The sequence below is a fragment of the Dendrobates tinctorius genome, unplaced genomic scaffold (assembly GCF_039654945.1).
Source record: "Dendrobates tinctorius isolate UK_male_01 unplaced genomic scaffold, ASM3965494v1 ptg000028l, whole genome shotgun sequence".
Classification (NCBI taxonomy): Eukaryota; Metazoa; Chordata; class Amphibia; order Anura; family Dendrobatidae; genus Dendrobates; species Dendrobates tinctorius.
Window position 1 is genome coordinate 44474447 of NW_027361696.1, and position 14324 is coordinate 44488770.

The window sequence follows — 14324 nt, forward strand, 5'->3', positions numbered from 1 at the left end:
CTGTGTCCGCTCCGAGGGTCCTTTGTCTTGTTGTCCTCCGGGGGCAGAGGCGTCCCTGTTTGGGGCTGCACGTTGGGTGCTAAGCTGTTGAGGTAGGGCTAAATTAACCCTTCACAGTTGAGCCAGTGATGTCCAAATTAGTTCACAGGGCATTGCTAGCAACTGGGAATGACCACACGGAGACGGTGGTCTCTGTACGGGAGGATCGAGGCAGATCACTAAGCCCCTTTATTTTAGTCACATCTTTTATAATCTTTTGCTTAATTATGCAAGGTTCTCAAGTACCAATAGCATCATTTCACTTTGTAAGCCAATAATATTGCAAGAAAACCGGAAACTACATATATGTCCGTACCTAAATAGCGTAGAAAGTAGTGGCATATTCTTCAGAGTTTTACACCCCCGCCTCCCTTATCTTATACAGATGGGAACAGTCTGGTTTCATGACAGCCCATGCTAATTATAAAAATTTATCTTACAGCAACAAAAACGGAGAAACGAAACCTCCAAAGAATGGATAAAACGAAACTTCAACTCTGATTTTAGTATTAACCCTTCACACTACTTAAAGAGTGAAATAAATTCCATACACTACATATACAAGAGTGATATCTCCATGATGGGTCAGCAATGATCACATTTAATGAAATTACTAAAGAAATAAGCATTAAGACATTAAGGAGAAAGGTCTACTGACTTAGACCCAGAAACTTATCAAAGTAGGACACATCTATGGCAAGTTCAATGGGTATTGAGTAACAAGCACACCAGTAATGTCATTGAAATATAGAGACTTTACTAAATATTTTACAAATACAGTAAAAGAAAGTAATCAAATGTAACATTGCTCTCAAGTGATGTTTGAGTGTAAAATAGAATATATGGCCAGGGTAGTTATAAAAACCAAGCATGTGGAATCTAAGGGCTCATACTCACTTGTGATTCTCACACATGAAAACCTGGCATTGCCGCTGGCGAGTCTCTCTCAAGTGAGTATGAGCCCTAGTAGTCAGATTCAGGACAGCTCTCTCTTGGGAAGCAGATGTGTCCTGTGCACCTATCCATGCAATTCAATGTTGGTAGTGAATCAAGTAGATGTCTAAATCAAATGAGGCTTCTTTGATGCCATTCACCGAGCTTTTATACACCCCTAGTGCTTTTCTCAAATACAGTATGTTTTTGTAAAAAAATCTTGTAACAATTCAGGAAACGATTGCAAGATATTTCAACATAGGAATAATAACTATATTTTAATCATCAGTCGTGCTTGTATGTTCCAAACTTCTGTTTTTGCATAAGTCATGAGGATATTCACTTAAGGCTCTTTCTAGTCTGGAGGGGATGGATCTCAAGAAACCATGTTGAAAATCTTGGCCCATGAAAACATAAATGATTGGATTAATGCAACTGTTGAGACAAGCCAGGTTGAGAACAATAGTACTTACTATAAAGAATTGAATGTTAGATTTATAATACCAGGGTGTTATTGGCCAGATATAATATGGAAACCAACAGATAAAGAAACACAATATAACAGCGGTGATGATCTTATAGGATCTCTGAGATCTTTGCGATCTCCTAGTTTTCCTAAGCTTGAAGAAAATAGTGACATAACTAGTGAAGATGATGATAAAAGGGATCACACACATGGTAAGTAATCTAATCAACTGAATGTTGCGTTTTTTATCAGGGGTGTAGGTATTGTCAGAGCTATAGTTTACACACCATTCATAAAAGTCATAGACATGGGAATCATATGAGAAAAACAAGAAACCAGTCCAGACTAAACCCAACACCCAAATGATCCCTGAAGTGATTCTCACTAGTTTACATGTTCTATGGACTTTCGCCCAAATTGGCCACATAACCGATACCCAACGGTCAATACTCATGACCGTCAAGAGAAGAACACTGGCATTCGTGTTTGCATTAAAGAGGATAATGCTCAATTTGCAAAAGATACTTGGCGAAAAGTAAACCCAGTCTGCAATTCGCAGAGGAAGAGATGCACAGCACAGGAAGTCCGCGATAGCCAGGTTGAGGAACCACACAGCACTGATTGTCTTCTTCATCCTGAAACCGGCAATCCAGATGACTAATCCATTACCGATAATCCCAAGAGCAAAATTTATGCTGTATAAAGTAATTGACATCTTCTGCATAATGTATGCATAATCATCACAGCTGGAGCAATACGTTGTGGTAGTCGGCTCAGAGTATTCATCATAATATGACCTTTGAAGGCATGAAAGTGTAAAAGTTAGGCTTAAGAACAATGAATAATTTTAAAAATATTTTATTTGGACACATGTGAGGACACATTGTTCTTCTAGATAACTAAGAACACCACCCATCTATGAACAAAAACATTTATCAGTTCTCATTGTGTTGCTATTTTGATTTTCTTAAACAATTTTATACACTTTGGCCATGCAATTTTCTTATGGGTTATGTTCTAATAGACAGTGGATCCATAGTTAGCACTGTTGAATTGCAGCACAGGACTATTGGATTCAAGTCCTGCCAGAAACAACATTAGTAAATAATTTGTATTGTTTATTACAATCTCTTCCCTCTCTATTGTTGTATACACAACTATGAAGACGTGCTATGCATACAGAAATAGCAAGGACTAATGGCGGTCATGTAATCGTAGGTTCTAGGTAGGGAGAAGAAGCTCCTGAGTCCTAGAATATACAGCCAATTATGATATGCAGCCAGGAAGCTGAATTTCCACTGTAAGGACTTGTGCACACGACTGTACTAATCACACACAAGAGATCAGAGTTAGGGCATAATGCTTTGTTGGGGCATCATTCTGTGTTTGGGCATCATACTGCATTGCGGAATCATACTTCTTTGGGGTATAATAATGTGTTGGGCACTATACTGCATTGGGGCCTGTTACTATGTTGAGGCATCATACTGTGTTGGGGCATCATACTGCATTGGGGCATGATACCGTGTTGGGGCATCATACTTTGCTGGGACATCAAACTGCATTGAGGCATCATAGTGCATTGGGGCATCATACTTCGTTGGAACATTATACTTTGTTGGGGCATCATACTGCACTGTGTCATCATATTGTGTTGGGACATAATAATGTGTTGGGGCATCATACTGTCTTGGAGCATCATACTGTGTTTGGGCATGATACTGTGTTGGGGCATAATACCATGTTAGGCATCATACTGCGTTGGGGCATCACACTGTCTTGGTACATCATACTGTATTGGGGCATCATACTGTGTTGTGGCATCGTACTGCACTGGGGCATCATACTGCATTGAGGCATCATATTGCATTGGGGCATAATACCTTGTTAGGACATCATACTCTGGTGGGGCATCATACTACATTGGGGCATCGTAGTGTGTTGGGGCATGTGTTTGGGCATCATACTTCATTGGGGCATCATACTATGTCGGGGCATCATACTACATTGGGGCATCAAACTGCATTTGGGAATAATACTGTGTTGGGGTATCATACTGCGTTGAGGCATCATGCTGTGTGGGGCATCATACTGCATTGAAGCATCATACTGTGTGGGGCATCATACTATATTGGGGCATAATACTGCGTTGACGCATCATACTGTCTTGGGGCATCATACTGTGCTGGAGCATCATACTGAGTTGGGGCATACTGTAATACCATGTTCGGGCATCATACTGTGTTGTGGCATCATACTGTTGGGACACCATACTGCATTAGGGAATAATACTATGTTGGGGCACCATACTGCATTAGGATATCATACTGTGTTGGGGTATAATAATTATTCTGCATTGGGGCATTATACTGTGTTAAGTCGTCATACTGTGTTGGGGCATCATACTATGTTGGGGTATCACACTGCATTGAGGCATCATACTATGTTTGGACATCATACTGTGTTGGGGCATCACACTGAGTGGATGCATCATACTGTGGTGGGGCATCATACTGTGTTGGGGCATAATACTGTGTTGAGGCATCATACTGTATTAGGGCATTATACTGCTGTGAGACATCATACTGCGTTGGGTTAAATTACCATGTTAGGTCATCATACTGCATTGGAGCATTATACTTTGTTGGGGCATCATACTACATTGGGGCATCATACTGTGTTGGATCATCATTAGTGTTGAGCGATACCATCCGATACCCTAAAATATCGGATCGGATGGTATCGGCCCGATACGAAAAAAGTATCGGGTATCACCGATTCCGATACCGGAAGTCCCATTCAAGTCTATGGGACTTCCAGTATTGGAATAAGAAAAACCCTTTTCTGTCCTTGTACAGCCTCTCGGGGGGGTGTAGGGACGTTCCGGGGGTCTGTGCCGACTGCCCGGGGGTCTGTGCGGACTGCTGGGGGTCTGTACCGGCCTGCCGGGGGGCTGTGCCGGCCTTCCGGTGGTCTGTATTGACTGTCCGGGGGTCTGTGCAGGCTGCGGGGTGGTGTGCCGGCCTGCCGGTGGTCTGTACCGACTGTCCAGGGGTCTGTGCAGGCTGCGGGGGTCTGTACCGGCCTGCCGGTGGTCTGTACCGACTGTCCGGGGGTCTGTGCAGGCTGCGGAGGTCTGTACCGGCCTGCCGGGGGGCTGTGCCGGCCTGCCGGTGGTCTATACCGACTGTCCGGGGGTCTGTGCAGGCTACGAGGGTCTGTGCAGGATCGTCCGATGGGACTGCAAGTCCCATCGGGCAATGCCTGCTACCATGACGATGATTGACACATTAGCAAATGATGGGACAGTAGTAGTCCCATCATCCGGCTAATGTGTTGAATGTACAAAAAAAAAAAAAACATACTACATACATGCTACATACATACTACATATATACTACATGCATGCAACATACATACATACTACATATATACCACATGCATGCAACATGCATACTACATATATACTACATGCAACATGCATACTACATATATACTACATGCATGCAACATACATACAACATATATACTACATGCATACAACATGCATATATACAACATATATACTACATGCAACATACATACTACATACATACTACATGCATGTAACATACATATACTACATATATACTACATGCAACATACATACTACATATATACTACATGTATGCAACATACATACTACATATATACTACATATATACCACATGCATACTACATATATACCACATATATAATACTTGCATGCAACATACATATATACTATATATATACTACATGCAACATGCATACTACATATATACCACATGCATGCAACATGCAAACTACATATACAGTGGGGCAAAAAAGTATTTAGTCAGTCAGTAATAGTGCAAGTTCCATCACTTAAAAAGATGAGAGGCGTCTGTAATTTACATCATAGGTAGACCTCAACTATGGGAGACAAACTGAGAAAAAAAAATCCAGAAAATCACATTGTCTGTTTTTTTTTCATTTTATTTGCATATTATGGTGGAAAATAAGTATTTGGTCAGAAACAAAATTTCATCTCAATACTTTGTGATATATCCTTTGTTGGCAATGACAGAGGTCAAACGTTTTCTGTAAGTCTTCACAAGGTTGCCACACACTGTTGTTGGTATGTTGGCCCATTCCTCCATGCAGATCTCCTCTAGAGCAGTGATGTTTTTGGCTTTTCGCTTGGCAACACGGACTTTCAACTCCCTCCAAAGGTTTTCTATAGGGTTGAGATCTGGAGACTGGCTAGGCCACTCCAGGACCTTGAAATGCTTCTTACGAAGCCACTCCTTCGTTGCCCTGGCGGTGTGCTTTGGATCATTGTCATGTTGAAAGACCCAGCCACGTTTCATCATCAGTGCCCTTGCTGATGGAAGGAGGTTTGCACTCAAAATCTCACGATACATGGCCCCATTCATTCTTTCATGTACCCGGATCAGTCGTCCTGGCCCCTTTGCAGAGAAACAGCCCCAAAGCATGATGTTTCCACCACCATGCTTTACAGTAGGTATGGTGTTTGATGGATGCAACTCAGTATTCTTTTTCCTCCAAACACGACAAGTTGTGTTTCTACCAAACAGTTCCAGTTTGGTTTCATCAGACCATAGGACATTCTCCCAAAACTCCTCTGGATCATCCAAATGCTCTCTAGCAAACTTCAGATGGGCCCGGATATGTACAGGCTTAAGCAGTGGGACACGTCTGGCACTGCAGGATCTGAGTCCATGGTGGCGTAGTGTGTTACTTATGGTAGGCCTTGTTACATTGGTCCCAGCTCTCTGCAGTTCATTCACTAGGTCCCCCCGCGTGGTTCTGGGATTTTTGCTCACCGTTCTTGTGATCATTCTGACCCCACGGGGTGGGATTTTGCGTGGAGCACCAGATCGAGGGAGATTATCAGTGGTCTTGTATGTCTTCCATTTTCTAATTATTGCTCCCACAGTTGATTTCTTCACTCCAAGCTGGTTGGCTATTGCAGATTCAGTCTTCCCAGCCTGGTGCAGGGTAGCAATTTTGTTTCTGGTGTCCTTTGACAGCTCTTTGGTCTTCACCATAGTGGAGTTTTGAGTCAGACTGTTTGAGGGTGTGCAGAGGTGTCTTTTTATACTGATAACAAGTTTAAACAGGTGCCATTACTACAGGTAATGAGTGGAGGAAAGAGGAGACTCTTAAAGAAGAAGTTACAGGTCTGTGAGAGCCAGAAATCTTGATTGCTTGTTTCTGACCAAATACTTATTTTCCACCATAATATGCAAATAAAATAAAAAAAAAACAGACAATGTGATTTTCTGGATTTTTTTTTCTCAGTTTGTCTCCCATAGTTGAGGTCTACCTATGATGTAAATTACAGACGCCTCTCATCTTTTTAAGTGGTGGAACTTGCACTATTGCTGACTGACTAAATACTTTTTTGCCCCACTGTATATATATATCACATATATACTACATGCATGCAACATACATATATACTACATATATACTACATGCATGCAACATGCATACTACATATATACCACATATATACCACATGCATGCAACATACATATATACTACATGCATGCAACATGCATACTACATATATACAACATATATACTACATGCATGCAACATACATACTACATATATACCACATATATACTACATGCATACTACATGTATACAACATGCATGCTAGATATATACCACATATATACTACATACATACTACATATATACCACATATATACTACATGCATACTACATGTATACAACATGCATACTAGATATATACCACATATATACTACATGCATGCAACATACATATATACTACATATATACTACATGCATGCAACATGCATACTACATATATACAACATATATACTGCATGCATGCAACATACATACTACATATATACCACATATATACTACATGCATACTACATATATACCACATGCATGCAACATGCATACCACATATATACCACATATATACTACATGCATGCAACATACATATATACTACATGCAACATACATACTACATATATACTACATGCATGCAACATACATACATACTACATATATACCACATGCATGCAACATGCATACTACATACAGTGGGGCAAAAAAGTATTTAGTCAGTCAGCAATAGTGCAAGTTCCACCACTTAAAAAGATTAGAGGCGTCTGTAATTTACATCATAGGTAGACCTCAACTATGGGAGACAAACTGAGAAAAAAAAATCCAGAAAATCACATTGTCTGTTTTTTTTTCATTTTATTTGCATATTATGGTGGAAAATAAGTATTTGGTCAGAAACAAAATTTCATCTCAATACTTTGTGATATATCCTTTGTTGGCAATGACAGAGGTCAAACGTTTTCTGTAAGTCTTCACAAGGTTGCCACACACTGTTGTTGGTATGTTGGCCCATTCCTCCATGCAGATCTCCTCTAGAGCAGTGATGTTTTTGGCTTTTCGCTTGGCAACACGGACTTTCAACTCCCTCCAAAGGTTTTCTATAGGGTTGAGATCTGGAGACTGGCTAGGCCACTCCAGGACCTTGAAATGCTTCTTACGAAGCCACTCCTTCGTTGCCCTGGCGGTGTGCTTTGGATCATTGTCATGTTGAAAGACCCAGCCACGTTTCATCATCAGTGCCCTTGCTGATGGAAGGAGGTTTGCACTCAAAATCTCACGATACATGGCCCCATTCATTCTTTCATGTACCCGGATCAGTCGTCCTGGCCCCTTTGCAGAGAAACAGCCCCAAAGCATGATGTTTCCACCACCATGCTTTACAGTAGGTATGGTGTTTGATGGATGCAACTCAGTATTCTTTTTCCTCCAAACACGACAAGTTGTGTTTCTACCAAACAGTTCCAGTTTGGTTTCATCAGACCATAGGACATTCTCCCAAAACTCCTCTGGATCATCCAAATGCTCTCTAGCAAACTTCAGACGGGCCCGGACATGTACAGGCTTAAGCAGTGGGACACGTCTGGCACTGCAGGATCTGAGTCCATGGTGGCGTAGTGTGTTACTTATGGTAGGCCTTGTTACATTGGTCCCAGCTCTCTGCAGTTCATTCACTAGGTCCCCCCGCGTGGTTCTGGGATTTTTGCTCACCGTTCTTGTGATCATTCTGACCCCACGGGGTGGGATTTTGCGTGGAGCACCAGATCGAGGGAGATTATCAGTGGTCTTGTATGTCTTCCATTTTCTAATTATTGCTCCCACAGTTGATTTCTTCACTCCAAGCTGGTTGGCTATTGCAGATTCAGTCTTCCCAGCCTGGTGCAGGGCTACAATTTTGTTTCTGGTGTCCTTTGACAGCTCTTTGGTCTTCACCATAGTGGAGTTTGGAGTCAGACTGTTTGAGGGTGTGCACTGGTGTCTTTTTATACTGATAACAAGTTTAAACAGGTGCCATTACTACAGGTAATGAGTGGAGGAAAGAGGAGACTCTTAAAGAAGATGTTACAGGTCTGTGAGAGCCAGAAATCTTGATTGCTTGTTTCTGACCAAATAGTTATTTTCCACCATAATATGCAAATAAAATGAAAAAAAAACAGACAATGTGATTTTCTGGATTTTCTTTTCTCAGTTTGTCTCCCATAGTTGAGGTCTACCTATGATGTAACTTACAGACGCCTCTCATCTTTTTAAGTGGTGGAACTTGCACTATTGCTGACTGACTAAATACTTTTTTGCCCCACTGTATATACCACATATATACTACATGCATGCAACATACATATATACTACATGCATGCAACATGCATACTACATATATACAACTTATATACTACATGCATGCAACATACATACTACATATATACCACATATATACTACATACATACTACATATATACCACATGCATGCAACATACATATATACTACATATATACTACATGCATGCAACATACATACATACTACATATATACCACATGCACGCAACATGCATACTACATATATACCACATATATACTACATGCATGCAACATACATACATACTACATATATACCACATGCATGCAACATGCATACTACATATATACAACATATATACTACATGCATACTACATATATACCACATATATGCTACATGCATGCAACATACATATATACTACATGCAACATGCATACTACATATATACTACATGCATGCAACATACATATATACAACATATATACTACATGCATACTACATATATACCACATATATACTACATGCATGCAACATACATATATAATACATATATACTACATGCAACATACATACTACATACATACTACATATATACCACATGCATGCAACATGCATACTACATATATACCACATATATACTACATGCATGCAACATACATACATACTATATATATACCACATGCATGCAACATGCATACTACATATATACTACATATATACTACATGCATGCAACATACATATATACTACATACAATACATTTATACAATACATACATATAGACATACAGTACATATAACATAGAGTACATACTCACCATCACTTGTCACTTTGATCCCCGAAGCCATTTTCATCTATGGAATAAATATTAAATTAACAAACCGCCAATATACTTACCCCGATCCGCAGAAGTCCATGAGTGTCCCACAACGATCTTGCGTGGAGAACAGCAGCATCAGCTGATGCTTCCGTTCTCTACGGGCTCAGGAAACCAGTGTCGGGAGGTAGGTATCCTTCCGCCCTGTATTCCTCCGCCACTGTAAAAAAAAAAGTCCCTAGTCTCATTTTATGGCATTGCTGTGTGAGAAATTTCCCACGCAGCTTTCTAGTGATGGTGAGTATGTACTCTATGTTATATGTACTGTATGTCTATATGTATGTATTGTATGAATGTATTGTATGTAGTATATATGTATGTTGCATGCATGTAGTATATATGTGGTATATATGTAGTATGCATGTTGCATGCATGTAGTATATATGTGGTATATATGTAGTATGCATGTTGCATGCATGTGGTATATATGTAGTATGTATGTATGTTGCATGCATGTAGTATATATGTAGTATGTATGTTGCATGTAGTATATATGTTGTATATATGTATGTTGCATGCATGTAGTATATATGTTGTGTATATGTAGTGTGCATGTTGCATGCATGTAGTATATATGTTGTATGTATGTATGTTGCATGCATGTAGTATATATGTGGTATATATGTAGTATGCATGTTGTATATATGTAGTATATATGTATGTTGCATGCATGTAGTATATATGTAGTATGCATGTTGCATGTAGTATATATGTTGCATGCATGGAGTATATATGTTGTATGTATGTTGCATGCATGTAGTATATACAGTATGTAGTATGTATGTTGCATGTAGTATATATGTATGTTGCATGCATGTAGTATATATGTGGTATATATGTAGTATGCATGTGGTATATATGTAGTATGTATGTATGTTGCATGCATGTAGTATATATAAAAAACAAGTTAATGTGTATGCACAATGTAAGTGCATATTAACACATGACCATTAACCAGAGAAAACAAAAAGCAAAAAACACAAATATCCTGAACTAAAAAGTAAAAAATATACTGCAAATATTACATAAAGGTAGTAATAATAATAAGGGTATTTAGTAAATATAATTTTGATTTGTGTTTTTTGCTTTTTGTTTTCTCTGGTTAATGGTCATGTGTTAATATGCACTTACATTGTGCATACACATTAACTTACTTTTCTCAGTTCAGATTTGTTTTTTATTCATTTCATTGTGCATTCAGTACATATTTGGGTGTGACCGCCCTTTTTCTGAGCTGGGAAAGCCATCCAGTCTGGCCTAAGCTGTTACTAGTGGTTCAGTCCCTCTGTCCTTGTTCACATTCACGTCACTTGGCAAGTGAAAAGGTTTTAAATACTAGAGTAGGGACTGTCCCACAAGGGTTGCCGTGACGTGGCGGGATGGCTTGTACATTATTTTGATCAAAATTATGTTTACTAAATACCCTTATTATTATTACTACCTTTATGCATTATTTGCAGTATATTTTTTACTTTTTAGTTCAGGATATTTGTGTTTTTTGTTTTCATGTAGTATATATGTAGTATGCATGTTGCATGTAATATACGGTATATGTATGAACCTATATAGAAATCGGAGTATAACGCCAAAAATTCAATTGGAGAAGTATATTGTTATATCAAAATTATTTGCTCTTTATTAGTACAGGTGCAAAACAAGTACGTTAAAAAGTACAATCAAATGGTCATAAAACAGAGATGACACGGAGGAATGGAATCGCCGCACATGCATAATAAATGCAATGGTACAAAAGTAATGAATAGCCCCAGATCTGCATGAGGACCTATGCCCATGCTACAAAGTCTCACACTTGGCCGTCTATTATTATACAGGAGTAATGTTAATGCCAAAGGGCATGGGGAATTCATACAGAACCTTCCATTAAAGTGCTATGTGCAGAAAGGTATGGAGAGAAAGGTGAAACAGTAACCATGCTTACCCATAGAAGAAATGCATGTGCGGAGTGCACAAGGGGGCTCTGGGGACTGGAAGGTTCTGTATGAATTCCCCATGCCCTTTGGCATTAACATTACTCCTGTATTATAATAGACGGCCAAGTGTGAGACTTTGTAGCATGGGCATAGGTCCTCATGCAGATCTGGGGCTATTCATTACTTTTGTACCATTGCATTTATTATGCATGTGCGGCGATTCCATTCCTCCGTGTCATCTCTGTTTTATGACCATTTGATTGTACTTTTTAACGTACTTGTTTTGCACCTGTACTAATAAAGAGCAAATAATTTTGATATAACAATATACTTCTCCAATTGAATTTTTGGCGTTATACTCCGATTTCTATATAGGTTCATATATTTCTAAGGGAGTTGCCCTTTCATTTAAGCCATTATGAAAGTTCTTTTTTCTAGATAGAAAAAGTACTATGTTCATTGAGATGTTGGATTATGTTAAATTTAATATATATATGTTGCATGCATGTAGTATGCATGTTGCATGCATGTAGTATATATGTTGTATGTATGTTGCATGCATGTAGTATATATGTAGTATGCATGTTGCATGCATGTGGTATATATGTAGTATGTATGTATGCTGCATGCATGTAGTATGTATGTAGCATGTATGTAGTATGTATGTAGCATGTAGTATGTATGTATTTTTTTTTTACATTCAACACATAGGCCGGATGATGGGACTACTACTGTCCCATCATTGGCTAATGTGTCAATCACCGTCATGGTAGCAGGCATCGCCCGATGGGACTTGTAGTCCCATCGGACGATGCCTGCACAGACCACCGCAGCCTGCACAGACCACCGGCAGGCCGGCACAGCCCCCAGGCAAGCCGGTACAGACCCCCGGCAGTCCGCTCAGACCCCTGGACAGTCGGTACAGACAACCGGCAGGCCGGCACAGCCCCCCGGCAGGCCGGTACAGACCCCCGCAGCCTGCACAGACCCCCGGACAGTCGGTACAGACCACCGGCAGGCTGGCACAGCTTCCAGGCAGGCCGGTACAGACCCCCGGGCAGTCGGCACAGACCCCCGGAAGGCCCGAACTGACGGCGCTTCATGATGCGCACAGACCGCGCATCATGATGACGTCATTTTGGCAGCCAATCAGAGCCACAGCAGTGGCTCTTTGCAATATGGGAACTTCCGATTCCGATATTGAAAAAATATCGGTACTCGGTATCGGAATTCCGATACAGCGAATATCGGCCTATACCCGATATTTGCAGTATCGGAATGCTCAACACTAATCATCATATTACATTGGGGAACAAACAATACTGTGCTGGGGCATCATACTAAGTTCAGGCATCATACTGTTTTGTGGCATCATACTGCATTGAGGCATCATACTGTATGAGGCAACATACTGTATTGGGGCATGATATTTCATTGAGGCATCATACTGTCTTGGGTATCATACAGTGCTAGGGCATTATACTGAGTTGGGGCACAATAGAATGTTGGGGCATCATGCTGTGTTAAGGCATCATACTGTGTTGGGGCATCATACTGTGTTGGGGCATTATACTGCATTGAGGCTTCATACTATGTTGGGGCATCATACTGCATTGGGGCATCATACTGCACTGGGGAACAATGCTGCGATGGGGCATCATACTGCATTAGGACATCATAGTGTGTTGCGGTATCATACTGCATTGGGTCATAATACTGTGTTGATTCATCATACTGTGTTGGGTCATCATACTGCATTGAGGCATCATACTGCGTGGGGCATCATACTGTGTTCGAGCTTCAGACTGTGTAGAGGCATCATACTGTTATGGGGTATTATACTGCGTTGGGGCATAATACCATGTTGGGGCATCATACTGTGTTGGGATATCATACTGCATTAAGGCATTATACCATGTTGGGGCATCATACTGCATTGGGGCATCATGCTGTGTTGGGTCATCATATTGTATTGGGGCATCATACTGTGTTGGGTCATCATATTGTATTGGGGCATCATACTCTGTTGGGGCATCATGGTGCATTGAGGCATCATACTGTGTTGGGACATCATACTGTGTTGGGACATCATACTGTGTTTGGGCAGCAGACAGTGTTGGGGCATCATACTGTTATGGGGCATTATACTGCATTGGGGCATTATACTGTGTTGAGTTGTTTCACTGTGTTGGGGCATCATACTGTGTTGGGGCATCATACATATATATAGTTAGCTCTGGCTGGGATAGCACGCGTGTGGGCTCATGCGTGCAACAAATATTAAGTGCAACAGGATAAAGTGCTTTGCAGTTAGACAATGCATTGAAGCTGATGTTGCTCTCTTCTCTTCCTCACACAGGTATTTAATTC

General features: G+C 40.4%; 1 protein-coding gene across 1 annotated transcript; it reads right to left on the reverse strand.

Moving 5' to 3' along the window:
* Nucleotides 1–902: 902 nt before the first annotated feature.
* Nucleotides 903–13999, reverse strand: LOC141084997 (formyl peptide receptor-related sequence 1-like). Its single transcript, XM_073569923.1, has 2 exons — nt 13815–13999; nt 903–2265 (listed from the first exon to the last, which is right to left on the reverse strand). Exons 1-2 carry the CDS (start codon nt 13997–13999, stop codon nt 1251–1253), a joined length of 1200 nt encoding a protein of 399 aa, XP_073426024.1. The 3' UTR covers nt 903–1250.
* Between the last annotated feature and the right edge of the window lie 325 nt (nt 14000–14324).